The sequence below is a fragment of the Oncorhynchus kisutch genome, linkage group LG10 (assembly GCF_002021735.2).
Source record: "Oncorhynchus kisutch isolate 150728-3 linkage group LG10, Okis_V2, whole genome shotgun sequence".
Taxonomy (NCBI): domain Eukaryota; kingdom Metazoa; phylum Chordata; class Actinopteri; order Salmoniformes; family Salmonidae; genus Oncorhynchus; species Oncorhynchus kisutch.
The window spans coordinates 5,422,513-5,442,341 of NC_034183.2; the positions used below are offsets into that span (position 1 = coordinate 5,422,513).

The following is a 19,829-nucleotide window of genomic DNA, read 5'->3' on the forward strand; positions in this document are numbered from 1 at the left end:
GAGAGAGAGAGAGAGAGAGAGAGAGAGAGAGAGATACTTTTAGTCTTTCTTTCATTTAAACCTCACCCCCCCCCCCCCCCCGCTTAAAATACAACACCAAAATATATATTGTACTCCATACATGTACCATACTCACCTTGCCCTCTACCCCACGATACAAATAACACCACACATCACAATAACCAAAACCTCTTCTACAACCGTATATCCAACCCATCTCCCCCAGCTATACAGACAGCCCCCCCAACACACCATCTCCTGAAACATCTCCACACATTTTATCGTTCTATAGAACTCAAACTCAACCCCTGAGGCGCGCTGAGACCATCCCATTAAACAATAGTAAAGAGTCTGTTATCCCCCCACCTTTGACCCTGTTCCTCCTTCCAAATAGCCAACTGCCAATTGCCAGAAAATTTAAGTAAACACATTTGGCCTTTTCCTTATTCGAATACCTGTACCCCATTATAAACATCTCAAAAGATGGCTGTGTTGTGGAAGATAGGCTCCTCCCACACCCACAGCCCAGGCTCCACACCCCTTTCTCATGTGGGCCTTTGCAGCTGTCAGACCCTCAGCACTGCAGAGTACAAATCAGAGAGACCTGCTGTACTCAGCCCCTCCAGCCTCATGAGGAACAGCTGCCTGTCCCAACCCTAATCCGCCAGCTCTCCTCAGCAGCACGCATGCTGGTTGCATTTTATGCAGTTTATGCCACAGGGAAGATGCCACCAGGTTGTTGATTATCTTCAACCTCCCACTATATGACATGTGGGACAGGAACCACCTCCACCTGGCCTGTGACAGCCCCCTCCCAGTTCTTCCTGACCCACCTCTCCGAGCCCAGGTATACCCCCAACATTTTAAGCCAACACTTCACAACCCAACTGCAAAACCCCTGGATGCAGAGGAGGGGCTCTATCCCCCCATGCCCCACATAACAGAGCTTTTCTGTTGCTCCAGTTTACCTGACGAAGCTCCCTCGTACACCTTCAGACTGGTCTCTAGTGCCTGCATATCCTGCCCATCCCTGATCATCACAGAAACGTAATCTGCATACGCTCATACGCTGCATACACTGCTATGCCTGTCACCACATCCATTCCTGTCCAGCACACTCCCTGCAGTCTCCTGCGTAGCAGTCCTAAAAAAAGGCTCAATGGCTAATATGTATAACTGCCCTGATAGAGGGCATCCTTGTCTAATGCCCCGTCTCACCCAGACTGGCCTACTGAGCCCCCCTCCCACCTTGACGTTTACGCCCCAGCATACAACAGCTTTACACAGGTCAAAAACCTTTTCCCAAACACCAAACCCAAACATCACATTAAACAGATACTCATGGCCCACTCTATCAAAAGCCTTCTCTTGATCTGAAGTCCAAAATTCACATTAGAACCTCTCGACAAGTCCAACATGTCCCTGATTCAGAACAAGTTGACCGTGATTGAGGGTCCTGGTACACAATATGTTTGGTCCTTATGTACTATCGAGTCCAGATGGGACTTCAGTCTGTTAGAGAGGACTTTGGCAAATATCTTGTAGTCCGCACAGAGTAATGCCACAGGCCTCCAGTTCTTAAGTTCACACAAGTCCACGAGGCACGACCGGGGGACATCTGGGTTAAGGCCTCTGCTAGTTCATGGGACAACAGGTCCATTTCATCCCTATGTGCCAGAGAGAGAGCTTAGGGAGTTCTGCGAACAAGACCTGAACACACATAGGATCACACAGTTCTACCCTATACAACTCAGTATAAAACTCCACAGTTCTACCCTATACAACTCAGTATAAAACTCCACAGTCCTACCCTATACAACTCAGTATAAAACTTCACAGTTCTGCCCTATACAACTCAGTATAAAACTCCACAGTTCTGCCCTATACAACTCAGTATAAAACTCCACAGTTCTACCCTATACAACTCAGTATAAAACTCCACAGTTCTGCCCTATACAACTCAGTATAAAACTCCACAGTTCTGCCCTATACAACTCAGTATAAAACTCCACAGTTCTGCCCTATACAACTCAGTATAAAACTCCACAGTTCTACCCTATACAACTCAGTATAAAACTCCACAGTTCTGCCCTATACAACTCAGTATAAAACTCCACAGTTCTGCCCTATACAACTCAGTATAAAACTTCACAGTTCTGCCCTATACAACTCAGTATAAAACTTCACAGTTCTGCCCTATACAACTCAGTATAAAACTTCACAGTTCGCTCCCGCATCTCCCCCACCACAGAGGTCACCCGCCCATCAGACAGCCGTAGACAATGCATACCCTTGGCTTCACCACTCTGTCTTTCCAAACAAAAGAAGAAGGAGCTGGGAGCATCCATCTCCTTGAGCATGGAGAACCTAGCTCTTACAAGTGTTCCCTTTGCTTTAACCTGGAAAAAAACTGCCCAGGTCCCTACGTAATTCAGCTAAATTAGCCTGGAGGCCTACATTTCCTTGCCCCACCATCTCTACCTCCATCTCACTAATACTACGCTCTAGTTCCCCCAATACTCTCCTAGCCTCTTGAGGATGAGAGAGCTTTATACTGTTGACAGAAAAGACTCATTTGGACTTTCTTCACATCCCACCATTGACTCAGAGACTCATACTCCTCTATTCGATGCCCCCACCTTTCCCAAAAGGTCTGGAAACCTGAGCAAAAAGTGGCATCTTGTAAGAGCTTTATAGTAAACTTCCAGTAGGATGCCTGCCGGGGCCCTGGTGAAATAGACAGCCGAGCCATGGTTATATGGCGATCTGAAAACCCCACTGGGAGAATGGTAGCGCCCAGCAGCCTACTGCTCCGATTCCTAGACATGTAAAACCGATCAAGTCGGGCTGCCCTCACCCTAGCCCCAAAAACCTTCACCCATGTAAACTGTCTTGTGTTTGGATGTTTAGTTCTCCAAACATCCACTAGGTCAAACTGATTAATGATGTCCCTTAACACTCCCACTGAATGAGGCTCTTCCCCATTTCTGTCTTTCGTAAAATCCATCGTACAGTTCCAGTCCTCTCTGACCACTAGTGTCTCCTCAGGCGCTACACGACATTTATGAAGATAAAACCCATGTTGTTCATTTCTACTTTTACAACCTACCCCAACACGCCTCTTTTGAGGAGTACATTTATACAGACAGACGCAGTACAAAAAGGACTGCCACTCCTGCACTAAAATGTGTTCCACGGCTCAGCACACTTGCCCCTTTCCACCAGAGCCCCCAATCGACTTCATTCAACACATCACTATGCGTCTCCTGCAGAAAAAACACCTGTCATTTTTGTTTTGTTTTACATATTCACCAAACAGACATCTCTGGCGCCATTTATATTGAGTGAGTCTACCCAAAATGTCTCCATAAGAAGTAGGAGAAAAGCCAGCAAGGAAAGAGACCAATAGCAAAGCTCAAAAAGCCCCAGTGTCAGAAAGAAACTCTTAATCTAAACAGCATCTAAAGGTAGACTCTTACGCACTGTTATGACCCACTTCCTGAACCTAAACCGTTTCCTGGGTGATGACACCATGCCTCTCATTTGTCATAGCATGTTGTACTGATCTTACAAACTTTCTCGGATCAGGAAAAAAAAGCCTCAAGATGAAATTTTTCCCCCTTGGTCTCATTCAGGAACCTTGTCAGTTCCCCCGCCGTGGACTTTGACCCCTCTGCTTGACTGGCTGTCAGCTCCAGACCCATTGAGGAGGAGTCTGTAAAAAAAAGGCCTCCTCATCATCCTCTTCCTCAGACTCACTTTCCCCCTCATCTCCATCTCCATCCTCCCCCCCCATCACCTGGCCATGGTTCCTTGGTGTCTTTGACCACCCCAGCCTCTCCCCTCCAACCTCCTTTCTTCTCCCCCTTTTTCCTTTTTCCGCTTGACACCCATCCACTAGCATAACCTGACTAGACGCAGCCTCATCTACACCACCATCAATGGCCTGACTAGGCCCAGACTCATCTACACCACCATCAATGGCCTGACTAGGCCCAGACTCATCTACACCACCATCAATGGCCTGACTAGGCCCAGACTCATCTACACCACCATCAATGGCCTGACTAGGCCCAGACTCATCTACACCACCATCCATAGCCTGACTAGACCCAGACTCATCTACACCACCATCAATGGCCTGACTAGGCCCAGACTCATCTACACCACCATCCATAGCCTGACTAGACCCAGACTCATCTACACCACCATCAATGGCCTGACTAGGCCCAGACTCATCTACACCACCATCACTGGCCTGACTAGACCCAGCCTCATTCTACACCACCATCACTGGCCTGACTAGGCGCAGACTCACCTACACCACCATCACTGGCCTGACTAGGCGCAGACTCATCTACACCACCATCTATAACCTGACTAGGCCCAGACTCATCTACACCACCATCACTGGCATGACTAGGCCCAGACTCATCTACACCACCATCACTGGCATGACTAGGCCCAGCCTCATCTACACCACCATCTATAGCCTGACTAGGCCCAGACTCATCTACACCACCATCTATAGCCTGACTAGGCCCAGCCTCATCTACACCACCATCTATAACCTGACTAGGCCCAGCCTCATCTACACCACCATCACTGGCATGACTAGGCCCAGACTCATCTACACTACCATCTCTAGCCTGACTAGACCCAGCCTCAGATACCCCACCATCCCTAGCCTGACTAGGCCCAGCCTCATCTACACCACCTTCCCTGGCATGACTAGACCCAGCCTCATCTACACCACCATCTATAGCCTGACTAGGCCCAGACTCATCTACACCACCATCCCTGGCATGACTAGGCCCAGCCTCATCTACACCACCTTCCCTGGCATGACTAGGCCCAGCCTCATCTACACCACCATCCCTGGCATGACTAGGCCCAGACTCATCTACACCACCATCCCTGGCATGACTAGGCCCAACCTCATATACACCACCATCTATAACATGACTAGGCCCAGCCTCATCTACACCACCATCTATAACCTGACTAGGCCCAGCCTCATCTACACCACCATCACTGGCATGACTAGGCCCAGCCTCATCTACACCACCATCTATAACCTGACTAGAACCAGCCTCATCTACACCACCATCTATAACCTGACTAGGCCCAGCCTCATCTACACCACCATCACTGGCATGACTAGGCCCAGCCTCATCTACACCACCATCTCTAGTCTGACTAGGCCCAGCCTCATCTACACCACCATCACTGGCCTGACTAGGCCCAGCTTCTGCTGTCTGCATCTCATTACCCCTGCACTTAGACATTGATTTCCCCCACTGGCGTTTGTACCCTCACCTTGTCTAAGGGCTTTATGTGGGCACGCAAAGCTCTTATGCCCCAAATCCCCACACTCAAAACACCGTAGACTATCTGTGCTGGCAAGCCCTGCGTAGAGCCCCTCCCCATGCCTCACTTTAAAGTGCACATTTAGCTGTTGCTCATTGTTATTCAGAAACATAAACACTTGCCTCCGCAATGAAACAACGTGCTTAACTCCATCTGCCTGAGGACCTGCTGACCCGAAAACCGCTAGCAGACTTACCAAAACGACTCCGCTCTTTCCTCAGGACATGAAAACCGCTAGCAGACTTACCAAAACGACTCCGCTCTTTCCTCAGTACATGAAAACCGCTAGCAGACTTACCAAAACGACTCCGCTCTTTCCTCAGGACATGAAAACCGCTAGCAGACTTACCAAAACGACTCCGCTCTTTCCTCAGGACATGAAAACCACTAGCAGACTTATCAAAACGACTCCGCTCTTTCCTCAGGACATGAAAACCACTAGCAGACTTACCGAAACGACTCCGATCTTTCCTGATTTGATCATCCATTATAAACGGATGCAAATGTGCGACTACCACCCTGGTCGAATGGGTAGAAAGAGGTGAAATTGGCACCAACACACCCCTTGTAAATATTCCACTAGCAATTAGCCTACCAACCAAATGTGCTCTTTTCAGGAACACAACCACAGCTTTGTTCATTCTGGAAGCAGAATGTATAAATTCAGCTCCTACCTGTTCAACGACGGTGAGCAGAACCACACATTCCAAACCCCAGGAAACTAACTCTGTCATCTTCCACCCTAACTTTGAAAAAGAAAACTGTGGATACCGCTAGAACAAATAGTGCATTAACCCTGCAGCATAGAAAATAAAAATTGAAAGAAAAGACCAAGGACAGACTCCCAGCATGCACTGCAAGAGAGAGAGAGGGGGGGGGGGGGAGACAGACAGAGAGAGAGACACAGAGAGAGAATGGCTCGTCTGTCTGAAGCCAGCTATCGGAGCGCCTCCTCAGCCTCCTGCCTCTTAAGGACATTAGTGGGTAAATGAAAGTGCTTTGTGTCAGAGTATCTCTCTCAGCGGGCCCCCAGCCAGCCACCATGATCAAACACTCTCTCAGTGGCCCCCAGCCAGCCACCATGATCAAACACTCTCTCAGTGGACCCCAGCCAGCCACCATGATAAAACATCTCTCTCAGTGGCCCCCAGCCAGCCACCATGATAAAACATCTCTCTCAGCGGGCCCCCAGCCAGCCACTATGATAAAACATCTCTCTCAGCGGGCCCCCAGCCAGCCACCATGATAAAACATCTCTCTCAGTGGCCCCCAGCCAGTCACCATGATAAAACATCTCTCTCAGTGGCCCCCAGCCAGCCACCATGATAAAACATCTCTCTCAGTGGCCCCCAGCCAGCCACCATGATACAACATCTCTTTCAGTGGCCCCCAGCCAGCCACCATGATAAAACATCTCTCTCAGCGGGCCCCCAGCCGGCCACCATGATAAAACATCTCTCTCAGTGGCCCCCAGCCAGCCACCATGATAAAACATCTCTCTCAGTGGCCCCCAGCCAGCCACCATGATAAAACATCTCTCTCAGTGGAGTGATAAAACATCTCTCTCAGTGGCCCCCAGCCAGCCACCATGATAAAACATCTCTCTCAGTGGCGTGATAAAACATCTCTCTCAGCGGGCCCCCAGCCGGCCACCATGATAAAACACTCTCTCAGTGGCCCCCAGCCAGCCACCATGATAAAACATCTCTCTCAGTGGCCCCCAGCCAGCCACCATGATAAAACATCTCTCTCAGCAGGCCCCCAGGCAGCCACCATGATAAAACACTCTCTCAGTGGCCCCCAGCCAGCCACCATGATAAAACATCTATCTCAGCGGCCCCCAGCCAGCTGCCACACGCCATCCCACCATGATAAAACGAGACGCCCCAAAACCCTGGCTGGCACCCCACCACCTCCACTCTCACTTTCTGTAGTCGACAAAGAGCTGTGTGCGTGAAAGGATTGTGTGAGTGTTGTGTCCGTGTGTGTGCATCTGCGTGTGTATAGATTTTCATCCTGAGCTTCTGTTTGTATTCGTCTGCCCCCCCCCAAACGCCCCAGCTGTCCCCGGGCTCTGAGGATGACGACGGTGAAGGTCCTATCTGTGAGAAGCTGGGGCGGATCCAGTTCTCGGTTGGCTACAGCTTCCAGGACTCCACCCTGACTGTCAAGATTCTCAAGGTATCAGTGACACGGTTACAAAGCCAGAATTGTGGGGTTTTAATTCCCCGTACGAAATTGTACGTACGCGTTACTTGAAGTAACGACTGCTAATTGACATATGTTGTTGTTATTATGAAGGGCCAGGAGCTCCCTGCCAAGGACTTCTCTGGGACCTCTGACCCCTTCGTCAAGCTCTACCTGCTGCCGGACAAGAAGCACAAGCTGGAGACCAAGGTGAAGAGGAAGAACCTCAACCCTCACTGGAATGAGACCTTCCTGTTCGAGGGTACGTGGGGATTCTAATGCTCTTCTCATACCTGTATTACGGTACAGTTCTCTTCTCATACCTGTATTACGGTACATGCTCCAATCACACCTGTGTTACGGTAGAATGCTCTTATCATACCAGTATTATGGTAGAATGCTCTTCTCATACCTGTATTACGGTAGAATGCTCTTCTTATACCTGTATTAAGGTATAAAGCCCCTCTCATACCTGTATTACGGGCGAATGCTCTAATCATACCTGTATTACGGTATACGGCTCTAATCATACCTGTATTACGGTATAATGCCCCTCTCGTACCTGTATTACGGTATAATGCCCCTCTCGTACCTGTATTACGGTATAAGGCTCTAATCATACCTGTATTACGGTATAAGGCTCTAATCATACCTGTATTACGGTATAATGCCCCTCTCGTACCTGTATTACGGTATAATGCCCCTCTCATACCTGTATTACGGTATAATGCCCCTCTCGTACCTGTATTACGGTATAATGCCCCTCTCGTACCTGTATTACGGTATAATGCCCTTCTCGTACCTGTATTACGGTATAATGCCCCTCTCGTACCTGTATTACGGGTGAATGCTCTACTCATACGTGTATTACGGTATAAGGCTCTACTCATACGTGTATTACGGTATAAGGCTCTAATCATACCTGTATTATGGTATAATGCCCCTCTCATACCTGTATTACGGTATAATGCCCCTCTCATACCTGTATTACGGTATAAGGCTCTACTCATACGTGTATTACGGTATAAGGCTCTAATCATACGTGTATTATGGTATAATGCCCCTCTCATACCTGTATTACGGTATAATGCCCCTCTCATACCTGTATTACGGTATAAGGCTCTAATCATACGTGTATTACGGTATAAGGCTCTAATCATATGTGTATTACGGTATAAGGCTCTAATCATACGTGTATTATGGTATAATGCCCCTCTCACCTGTATTACGGTACCTTACACAAGGTCGCCCTCTTTCTATCTCCCTTATTACATTATTTGCTCAGAATATTTCTCAGACTATTACCTACAGTCGAAAAAATTACTTTTGGATATGAGATTGGTGGTCCACAGCCCACACACTCCCCCACAGCCCGGTTCACCTGAAATTCACCTGGACATTCTACTTCCTGGACCTGGACCCATTAGGGTTGAACGGCAGGAACCCAGATTTACCGGGATTTACCATGCAAAACCACTCCATTTTCCCAGGATAAATAGCTGTGAAAAAAACGGTAAATTATAATAAATGATTCATATGAACAGCGTGTCGTGAAATGGAACTGTTAAATGATATGAGATGTCTAAATCTGGCTGCCCTACGGCCTCTGATGATCTGAGATGTCTAAATCTGGCTGCCCTACGGCCTCTGATGATCTGAGATGTCTAAATCTGGCTGCCCTACGGCCTCTGATGATCTGAGATGTCTAAATCTGGCTGCCCTACGGCCTCTGATGATCTGAGATGTCTAAATCTGGCTGCCCTACGGCCTCTGATGATCTGAGATGTCTAAATCTGGCTGCCCTACGGCCTCTGATGATCTGAGATGTCTAAATCTGGCTGCCCTACGGCCTCTGATGATCTGAGATGTCTAAATCTGGCTGCCCTACGGCCTCTGATGATCTGAGATGTCTAAATCTGGCTGCCCTACGGCCTCTGATGATGAACCATCAACGCTCCGGGTGGAGGACAGACAGCCCATCTCAGGGTGGGGGACAGACAGCCCATCTCAGGGTGGAGGACAGACAGCCCTTCTCAGGGTGGAGGACAGACAGCCCTTCTCAGGGTGGAGGACAGACAGCCCTTCTCAGGGTGGAGGAGAGACAGCCCTTCTCAGGGTGGAGGACAGACAGCCCTTCTCAGGGTGGAGGACAGACAGCCCTTCTCAGGGTGGGGGACAGACAGCCCATCTCAGGGTGGGGGACAGACAGCTCTTCTCAGGGTGGAGGAGAGACAGCCCTTCTCAGGGTGGAGGAGAGATAGCCCTTCTCAGGGTGGAGGACAGACAGCCCTTCTCAGGGTGGAGGACAGACAGCCCTTCTCAGGGTGGGGGACAGACAGCCCTTCTCAGGGTGGGAGACAGACAGCCCTTCTCAGGGTGGAGGACAGACAGCCCTTCTCAGGGTGGGGGACAGACAGCCCTTCTCAGGGTGGGGGACAGACGGCCCTTCTCAGGGTGGGGACAGACGGCCCAACTCAGGGTGGAGGACAGACGACCCATCTCAGGGTGGGGACAGACAGCCCTTCTCAGGGTGGGGGACAGACAGCCCATCTCAGGGTGGAGGACAGACGACCCATCTCAGGGTGGGGACAGACAGCCCTTCTCAGGGTGGGGACAGACGGCCCAACTCAGGGTGGGGACAGACGGCCCATCTCAGGGTGGGGGACAGACGGCCCTTCTCAGGGTGGGGACAGACAGTTCTTCTCAGGGTGGGGACAGTCGGCCCAACTCAGGGTGGGGGACAGACAGCCCTTCTCAGGGTGGCTTGGAAAGGTAGGAACCGAGGTAGAAACCTAGAGAGGAACCTAGCTCTGAGGGGTGGCCAATCCTCTTCTGGCTGTGCTGGGTGGAGATTATAAGAGTACATGGCCATTAAGACCAGATCGTTCTTCTTCAAACATTCATAGAAAATCAGCAGGGTCAAATAATAATCGCAGGTCAGCAGCTGCAGGAGAAAATGTCAGTTGGCTTTTCATAGCCAAGCATTCAGAAGTTGAGACAGCATGTGAGGTAGAAAGAGAGAGAAAGAGAGTTGAAAACAGCAGGTCCGGGACAAGGTAACACGTGTACAGGGTGTACAGGGTTCCATAGCCGCAGGCAGAACAGTTGAAACTGGAGTAGCAGCACGACCAGGTGCACTGGGGACAGCAAGGAGTCATCAGGCCAGGTTGTCCTGAGGCATGGCCCTCAGGACAACTCAGGTTCTACGGGAGGGGAGGAAGAGAGAGAGGGAGGGAGAGAGAGAATTCGAGGGAGCATACTTAAATTCACACAGGACACCAGATAAGATTGGAGAATTACACCAGATATAACAGACTGAATCTAACCCCCGGCACATAGACTATTGCAGCATGGATAGTGGAGGCTAAGACGGAGGGGTCGGGAGACACTGTGGCTCCGTCCAACGATACCCCCGGACAGGGCCAGCCATGCAGAATATGACCCCACCAATTTTGCGAAAGCACAGCCCCCACACCACTAGAGGGATATAAACAGACCATCAACTTACTACCCTGAGACAAGGCTGAGTATAGTCTACGGAGATCTCCTCCAACGCATGAGCCCGAGGGGTTGCAAACTGGACAGGAAGATCACGGCAGTGACTCAACCCACTCAAGTGACGCACCCCTCCCAGGGATGTCATGGAAGAGCACTAGTAAGCCAGTGACTCAGCCCCCATAATAGGGTCAGATGCAGAGAATCCCAGTGGAGAGAAGGGAGCCGGACAGTCAGAGACAGCAAGGGCGGTTCACCGCTCCAGTACCTTGCCGTTCACCTTCGCACCCCTGGGCCAGACTACACTCAATCATAAGACCTACTGAAGAGATGAGTCTTCAGTAAGGACTTAAAGGTCGAGACTGAGTCTGCATCTCTCACATGGATAAGCAGACCATTCCATAAAAATTGAGCTCTATAGGAGAAAGCCCTGCCTCCAGCTGTTTGCTTATAAATTCTAGGGACAGTAAGGAGGCCTGCGTCTTGTGACCGTAGCACATGCGTAGGTATGTACGGCAGGACCAAATCGTGGGGAGATAGGTAAGAGATAGGTAGCATGGCTACAAGGCCCTCACCCGCCTTTCTTCGGGAAATCTGACCAGGCCTCCAACCTGCTCCTCCCTGCCTATAGGCAGAAACTTAAGCAGGAAGCTCCTGTGGTTGGTAAGGACTGTTCAACATTGGTCTGAGGAAGTGCATAGAGGATGTTGTTCCTACTGTGATTAGAACTTATCCAAACCATGGATTGATGGCAGCATTCACGCAAAACTAAAAGTATGAACCACGGCATTTAACCACGGCAAGGTGACTTGGTACGTGGACGTGTACAGACAGACCAGCTGTGTCCTCCGTAAGGCAATCAAAGAAGCAAAAACATTAGTACAAAGACAAAGAGGAGTTGCAATTCAACAGCTCAGACATGAAATGTATGTGGGCAGGGACTCCAGACAATCACATGTTATAAAGGGAAGCCAGCCACCTCGCGGACACCGATGCCTTGCTCCCGGACAAGCTAAACACCTTCTTTGCTGGCTTCGAGAAAAACAACACTGAGCTGCCGGCGTAGGCCTCCGCCATTCCTAAGGACTGTGTGCTCCCGATCTCCGTGGTCAATGTGAGTAAGACATACAGTGCCTTGCGAAAGTATTCGGCCCCCTTGAACTTTGCGACCTTTTGCCACATTTCAGGCTTCAAACATAAAGATATAAAACTGTATTTTTTTGTGAAGAATCGGGAAACTTAGTTTGCTACTTACCACCCTGAAACTTAGTCACTGTTACTAGCCTCCTACCACCCTGCACCTTAGTCACTGTTACTAGCATCCTATCACCCTGCACCTTAGTCACTGTTACTAGCCTCCTACCACCCGGTACTCTACCCTGAACCTTAGTCACTGTTACTAGTTACTGTCAGGACACCGAAATCATCCAGTGTCACAGAAATCTGCTTTGCATAAAATTTAAATTAAAATATTTCTGTTTTAAAAGATGTAGCCTATGATTAGTTTACTTGAAGAGAATTCAAATTTGACTCGATGAACCCCCCGAAATGAGTAAAACATATTGGCATTTAAACCATAATCGATTTTCAAAATTTCGCATAGTATGAAACATATTTTCGCATACAGAGATTGCATCATGCATGATTGTGTTGTTTCCCCACTTTCTGTTGACTTCGGTAGAACATCCCCTCTAAGTCTAATTGATCAGCGGTTGTCAAATCAAATCAAATCAAAATGTATTTGTCACATGCGCCAAATACAACAAGTGTAGACTTCACTGTAAAATGCTTTACTTTACAAGCCCTTAACCAGCACTGCAGTTCAAGAAAAATAAAATATTTACCAAGTTAGACTAAAATAAAATATTTACCAAGTTAGACTAAAATAAAATATTTACCAAGTTAGACTAAAATAAAATATTTACCAAGTTAGACTAAAATAAAATATTTACCAAGTTAGACTAAAATAAAATATTTACCAAGTTAGACTAAAATAAAATATTTACCAAGTTAGACTAAAATAAAATAAAGTTAAACTAAAAACCATTAGTATGACATCCTGGAATATAAAAAATAAAAAATAATTAAAAAAATACTATATTATTGAAATGTTGCATACTATTAAACGTGTTGCATACTATTAAACGTTTTGCATACTATTAAACGTGTTGCATACTATTAAACGTGTTGCATACTATTAAACGTTTTGCATACTATTAAACGTTTTGCATACTATTAAACGTGTTGCATACTATTAAACGTTTTGCATACTATTAAACGTTTTGCATACTATTAAACGTGTTGCATACTATTAAACGTTTTGCATACTATTAAACGTTTTGCATACTATTAAACGTTTTGCATACTATTAAACGTTTTGCATACTATTAAACGTTTTGCATACTATTAAACGTTTTGCATGCTCAACGGCCTACAATTTAAGACGGAAGTATGGGTGTTGGGACCCACTGTTACTAGCCTCCTACCACCCTGCACCTTAGTCACTGTTACTAGCATCCTACCACCCTGAACCTTAGTTACTGTTACTAGCCTCCTACCACCCTGCACCTTAGTCACTGTTACTAGCATCCTACCACCCTGAACCTTAGTTACTGTTACTAGCCTCCTACCACCCTGAACCTTAGCCACTGTTACTAGCCTCCTACCACCCTGAACCTTAGTCACTGTTACTAGCCTCCTACCACTCTGCACCTTAGTTACTGTTACTAGCCTCCTACCACCCTGAACCTTAGTTACTGTTACTAGCCTCCTACCACCCTGAACCTTAGTCACTGTTACTAGCCTCCTACCACCCTGAACCTTAGCCACTGTTACTAGCCTCCTACCACCCTGAACCTTAGTTACTGTTACTAGCATCCTACCACCCTGAACCTTAGTCACTGTTACTAGCCTCCTACCACCCTGAACCTTAGTTACTGTTACTAGCCTCCTACCACCCTGAACCTTAGTCACTGTTACTAGCCTCCTACCACCCTGAACCTTAGTTACTGTTACTAGCCTCCTACCACCCTGCACCTTAGTCACTGTTACTAGCCTCCTACCACCCTGCACCTTAGTTACTGTTACTAGCATCCTACCACCCTGAACCTTAGTTACTGTTACTAGCATCCTACCACCCTGAACCTTAGTTACTGTTACTAGCCTCCTACCACCCTGCACCTTAGTCACTGTTACTAGCCTCCTACCACCCAGTACTCTACCCTGAACCTTAGTTACTGTTACTAGCCTCCTACCACCCTGCACCTTAGTCACTGTTACTAGCCTCCTACCACCCTGCACCTTAGTCACTGTTACTAGCCTTCTACCACCCTGAACCTTAGTCACTGTTACTAGCCTCCTACCACCCTGCACCTTAGTCACTGTTACTAGCCTCCTACCACCCAGTACTCCACCCTGAACCTTAGTTACTGTTACTAGCCTGCTACCACCCTGCACCTTAGTTACTGTTACTAGCATCCTACCACCCAGTACTTGTGGGAGAAATTGGTTATGTGGGAGAGATTATATACATGATTTGGTAACACAAGAGAAAGGTACACATATGGGTTCATTTCTTGTTCTGGTAAAGTGCATTGTCTGTTGTGTGGGGCAGGAAGCGGATGGAGGCCGTGGGGGTATGGGATAGCTGAGAAACACTCCTAGACCAGCTGGGCATACAAGGATCAAAGGGATAGAAAAAGGAGGGGGTCAGCCAAATGACCAACTGATGGATTACAGACATCAATCGCAGGGACAAAGCAAGCCTATAGCATAGAGGAATGTATAGTATTTTTAGGGCAGCTGGACACACTAAACTAGAGATAAAGACATACAAAGGGACACATGGAGTTAATTACAGGGTCTAAACACAGGCCACAGGAAAGGGGGATGTATATTATCTTTAGGTCAAAGCAAGGGTCTTGTCATCATTATAATCTGGCCAAAAGCAGATGTGGGCGTTACTGGGCTGAACAAGCAGGATGCACGGATTGGGATGTAACTTAATTTGCATATGGGAGGGACTTATATGATAGGTGTATAACTCAGAGCGAGGGCTCTGAAAAAGTGTGTGTGTTCCGCGGACCGCTCCGGCTTATGATACTGTTGTATTAAAAGTCTATATTAATTTTCACAAAGTTCTTGGTTGTGTCATATTTGAACCGATTTGCCACTACATACTCTACCCTGAACCTTAGTTACTGTTACTAGCCTGCTACCACCCTGCACCTTAGTCACTGTTACTAGCATCCTACCACCCTGCACCTTAGTCACTGTTACTAGCATCCTACAACCCTGCACCTTAGTCACTGTTACTAGCATCCTACCACCCTGAACCTTAGTCACTGTTACTAACCTCCTACCACCCTGAACCTTAGTCACTGTTACTAGCGTCCTACCACCCTGCACCTTAGTCATTGTTACTAGCATCCTACCACCCTGAACCTTAGTCACTGTTACTAGCATCCTACCACCCTGAACCTTAGTCACTGTTACTAGCATCCTACCACCTGGTACTCTACCCTGAACCTTAGTCATTGTTACTAGCATCCTACCACCCAGTATCCTGCCCTGAACCTTAGTCACTGTTACTAGCCTCCTACCACCCTGAACCTTGGTCACTGTTACTAGCCTCCTACCACCCGGTACTCTACCCCTTAGAGACTGTTACTAGACGGCTACCACCTGGTACTCAACCCTGCACCTTAGAGACTGCTGCCCTATATACATAGTCACTGAACACTGGTCACTTTAATACTGTGAATATATCTACTGCTGTGCTACATTTTTTTTAAATAAGTGAATAATTTTTTGGATTATTCCCGCGCTTGTTTGTCGTTTCCTGTATTGATTGACAGGAACTAGTAACACAAGCATCTTACTACATCCACCGTAACACCTGCTAACACGACCAGTACAATTTGATTTGATTTGATTCGCTCAGGTTGTTGTTGAGGATATATGTCAGTCTTTTATTTAACCAGGAAGTCCTATTGAGGTCAAAAGACCTCTTTCCCAAGTGTGACTGTTTTCACACAACGGTTTTCTATCTATATCTCTCACTGTCGCTGTTTCTCCTTCTCTCAGTTTTCTGCCTGTTTCTCTCTCCTCCCCCTCCACCCTTCTCCCTCCCACCCAGGTTTCCCGTATGAGAAGGTGAGGGAGAGGACTCTGTACCTCCAAGTGTTGGACTTTGACCGATTCAGTCGTAACGACCCCATCGGGGAGGTATCCATCCCTCTCAACAAGCTCAGTGACTTGGGACACATGCAGACCTTCTGGAAGGAGCTCAAACCCTGCATGGATGGAGCGGTAAGTAGTCAACTTGCCCCAAAAATCCACGTTGTCAGACTGGACAGTCTTTCTCCATTCAACCTATTTACAGCTTATTTCTCTAGGTTTAATCAGTGTCCCAGACCAGGGCCCGTACTCACTAAGTGTGTCTCAGAGTAGGTCTGCTACTTTGATCTAGGAACAGGTCTCCCCTATTAGTCATTATGATTTAACATGTGAAACTGTTCCTGGGTTTAGTGCTCCTACACTAAGATGCTTTGTGAGTATATAGGCTCAGATCAAGGGTGATCTGTCTACACTGCATGTAAAGTGACTAACTGCTGTGTCTGTCTGTCTGTCTGTCTGTCTGTCTGTCTGTCTGTCTGTCTGTCTGTCTGTCTGTCTGTCTGTCTGTCTGTCTGTCTGTCTGTCTGTCTGTCTGTCTGTCTGTCTGTCTGTCTGTCTGTCTGTCTGTCTGTCTGTCTGTCTGTCTGTCTGTCTGTCTGTCTGTCTGTGTGTGTTCCCCAGGGGAGGCGAGGGGACTTGCTGGTGTCTCTGTGCTATAACCCAACAGCCAACACCATCACTGTGAACATCATCAAAGCACGCAATCTCAAAGCCATGGACATAGGAGGAACATCAGGTTAGTCTTCTCTCCTTCCCTAATTCCCCCCTTCCCTCCCTCCCCTATAACCCTCTCAAAGCCATGGACATAGGAGGAAGATCAGGTTAGTCTCCTCTCCTTCCCTCCTTCCCTCCCTCCCCTATAACCCTCTCAAAGCCATGGACATTGGGTCTCCCTCCTTCTCTCCCTCCCCTAAAACCTTCTCAAAGCCATGGACATTGGGTCTCCCTCCTTCCCTCCCTCCCCTATAACCCTCTCAAAGCCATGGACATTGGGTCTCCCCCCTTCCCTCCCTCCCCTATAACCCTCTCAAAGCCATGGACATTGGGTCTCCCTCCCTCCCTCCCCCCTTCCCTCCCTCCCCCCTTCCCTCCCTCCCCTAAAACCCTCTCAAAGCCATGGACATTGGGTCTCCCTCCCCTATAACCCTCTCAAAGCCATGGACATTGGGTCTCCCTCCTTCCCTCCCTCCCCCCCTTCCCTCCCTCCCCTAAAACCCTCTCAAAGCCATGGACATTGGGTCTCCCTCCCTCCCCTATAACCCTCTCAAAGCCATGGACATTGGGTCTCCCTCCTTCCCTCCCTCCCCCCTTCCCTCCCTCCCCCCTTCCCTCCCTCCCCTAAAACCCTCTCAAAGCCATGGACATTGGGTCTCCCTCCTTCCCTCCCTCCCCCCTTCCCTCCCTCCCCTATAACCCTCTCAAAGCCATGGACATTGGGTCTCCCTCCTTCCCTCCCTCCCCCTTCCCTCCCTCCCCTAAAACCCTCTCAAAGCCATGGACATTGGGTCTCCCTCCTTCCCTCCCTCCCCCCTTCCCTCCCTCCCCTATAACCCTCTCAAAGCCATGGACATTGGGTCTCCCTCCTTCCCTCCCTCCCCCTTCCCTCCCTCCCCTATAACCCTCTCAAGGCCATGGACATTGGGTCTCCCTCCTTCCCTCCCTCCCCCCTTCCCTCCCTCCCCTAAAACCCTCTCAAAGCCATGGACATTGGGTCTCCCTCCTTCCCTCCCTCCCCCCTTCCCTCCCTCCCCTATAACCCTCTCAAAGTCATGGACATTGGGTCTCCCTCCTTCCCTCCCTCCCCCTTCCCTGCCTCCCCTATAACCCTCTCAAAGCCATGGACATTGGGTCTCCCTCCTTCCCTCCCTCCCCCTTCCCTCCCTCCCCTATAATCCTCTCAAAGCCATGGACATTGGGTCTCCCTCCTTCCTTCCTCCCTCCCCCCTTCCCTCCCTCCCCTATAACCCTCTCAAAGCCATGGACATTGGGTCTCCCTCCTTCCCTCCCTCCCCTATAACCCTCTCAAAGCCATGGACATTGGGTCTCCCTCCTTCCCTCCCTCCCCCCTTCCCTCCCTCCCCTAAAACCCTCTCAAAGCCATGGACATTGGGAAGACTCTGGGAGTCTCGGGAGTCTCGGGAAGACTCTGGGAGTCTCGGGGGGTCTCGGGAACACTCTGGGAGTCTCGGGGAGTCTCGGGAACACTCTGGGAGTCTCGGGGAGTCTCGGGAACACTCTGGGAGTCTCAGGGAGTCTCGGGAACACTCTGGGAGTCTCTGGAGTCTCGGGAAGACTCTGGGAGTCTCGGGAGTCTCGGGAACACTCTGGGAGTCTCGGGAAGACTCTGGGAGTCTCGGGAGTCTCGGGAAGACTCTGGGAGTCTCGGGGAGTCTCAGGAAGACTCTGGGAGTCTCGGGGAGTCTCGGGAAGACTCTGGGAGTCTCGGGGGGTCTCGGGAAGACTCTGGGAGTCTTGGGAAGACTCTGGGAGTCTCGGGGGGTCTGTAGAATCTATGGAGTTCTAATCCCGTATTTCCTGTTCCTAACCATATCTGACTGTTTCTCACAGGACAAGTGGAAGAACTGAGGGTGATAGACATAGAGACACAAAAATAAATTATGGGCGATTGGCCAAGCCGGGGCTAGAACCCCCCGTGTCCAAGAGTGCATGTGTGGTCTGGAGTCCTGGGTTTTACTGTTACACCAGACTCCATTATAAGTCCTGAGTGTTACTGCTGTCCTGAGTGTTACTGCTACACCAGACTCCATTATAAGTCCTGGGTTTTACTGCTACACCAGACTCCATTATAAGTCCTGAGTGTTACTGCTACACCAGACTCCATTATAAGTCCTGAGTGTTACTGCTACACCAGACTCCAGTATACGTCCTGAGTGTTACTGCTACACCAGACTCCAGTATACGTCCTGAGTGTTACTGCTACACCAGACTCCATTATAAGTCCTGAGTGTTACTGCTACACCAGACTCCAGTATACGTCCTGAGTGTTACTGCTACACCAGACTCCAGTATACGTCCTGAGTGTTACTGCTACACCAGACTCCATTATAAGTCCTGAGTGTTACTGCTACACCAGACTCCATTATAAGTCCTGAGTGTTACTGCTACACCAGACTCCATTATAAGTCCTGAGTGTTACTGCTACACCAGACTCCATTATACGTCCTGAGTGTTACTGCTACACCAGACTCCATTATACGTCCTGAGTGTTACTGCTACACCAGACTCCATTATACGTCCTGAGTGTTACTGCTACACCAGACTCCATTATACGTCCTGAGTGTTACTGCTACAACCAGACTCCATTATAAGTGATTCTAAGGCTGTTCTTTTCATTCATTATTTGTAACGGCGACCACACAGTGAGTGGAATGTTACAGTCTAGGGGTCATCTAGTCGAGTCACAACACCTCACACACTCACAAAAACACGCACACAGACAGTTCCAATAGCAAGGTGACCTTCTATGACAGAGGCACGAATCACGCCACAGCTGTGGCTAGCTATAGCTCTATATCTAGCAGAATAATCTACTGCCCCTGGCCTACTAATGTCTGCTTCAGCTAAACTCTCTCTCTCTG

At 48.8% G+C, this 19,829-nt stretch overlaps 1 protein-coding gene across 1 annotated transcript; it reads left to right on the forward strand.

Annotated features, from left to right (window-relative positions):
- The first annotated feature begins 769 nt into the window (after window positions 1–769).
- On the forward strand, window positions 770–18,737 carry LOC109882920 (synaptotagmin-7-like). Its single transcript, XM_031832831.1, has 6 exons — window positions 770–847; window positions 7,378–7,551; window positions 7,672–7,819; window positions 16,190–16,362; window positions 16,852–16,966; window positions 18,328–18,737. The coding sequence occupies exons 1-6, from the start codon at window positions 770–772 to the stop codon at window positions 18,735–18,737; spliced, it is 1,098 nt and encodes a 365-aa protein (XP_031688691.1).
- Window positions 18,738–19,829: the final 1,092 nt, after the last annotated feature.